The 355-nt window shown below is 65.1% G+C and overlaps 1 protein-coding gene across 1 annotated transcript in view; it reads right to left on the minus strand.

The window, feature by feature from the left end:
* The window catches only part of CYSRT1 (cysteine-rich tail protein 1), a 369-nt gene extending 128 nt beyond the window's left edge, over positions 1 to 241 (minus strand). The window contains exon 1 of the mRNA XM_010077610.1: positions 1 to 241. This exon is cut by the window's left edge and continues 128 nt beyond it. Within this exon, the coding sequence (XP_010075912.1) occupies positions 1 to 241 (241 nt within the window).
* Positions 242 to 355: the final 114 nt, after the last annotated feature.

Here is a 355-nt window from a genome sequence, read left to right on the forward strand (position 1 = left end):
TCCGCAGGCTGGCATAGGGGTTGTAGGGCCGGGACCAGGACTTCCCAGTGGAAATGGTCGGGCTGGTCCAGCTGCTGGTGGTGTCCGCACGCTCCTCCACGCCGTAGGTGGGCACGGCCGCGGGGTTGGCGATGACGGTGGGCTCATCCTTCAGGTAGTGGGTGATGAAGCTTTGCTGGAACTGCTCCCGTGGGATGTTGACGCTGGCGTAGGGGTTCTGCAGGGTGACACCACGATCCATCTGCCTGCTCGTCGTCAGCGTGCGTGGCCTGGCTGGCGCTGCCTACCCCCTGCGGGACAGAGACCCTGTGAACTTGGGGTGTGGGGGGTGTCAGTGCTGGGTGGTTCTCATGGC

The sequence above is a fragment of the Pterocles gutturalis genome, unplaced genomic scaffold (genome assembly GCF_000699245.1).
Source record: "Pterocles gutturalis isolate BGI_N339 unplaced genomic scaffold, ASM69924v1 scaffold4618, whole genome shotgun sequence".
NCBI classification, from domain to species: domain Eukaryota; kingdom Metazoa; phylum Chordata; class Aves; order Pterocliformes; family Pteroclidae; genus Pterocles; species Pterocles gutturalis.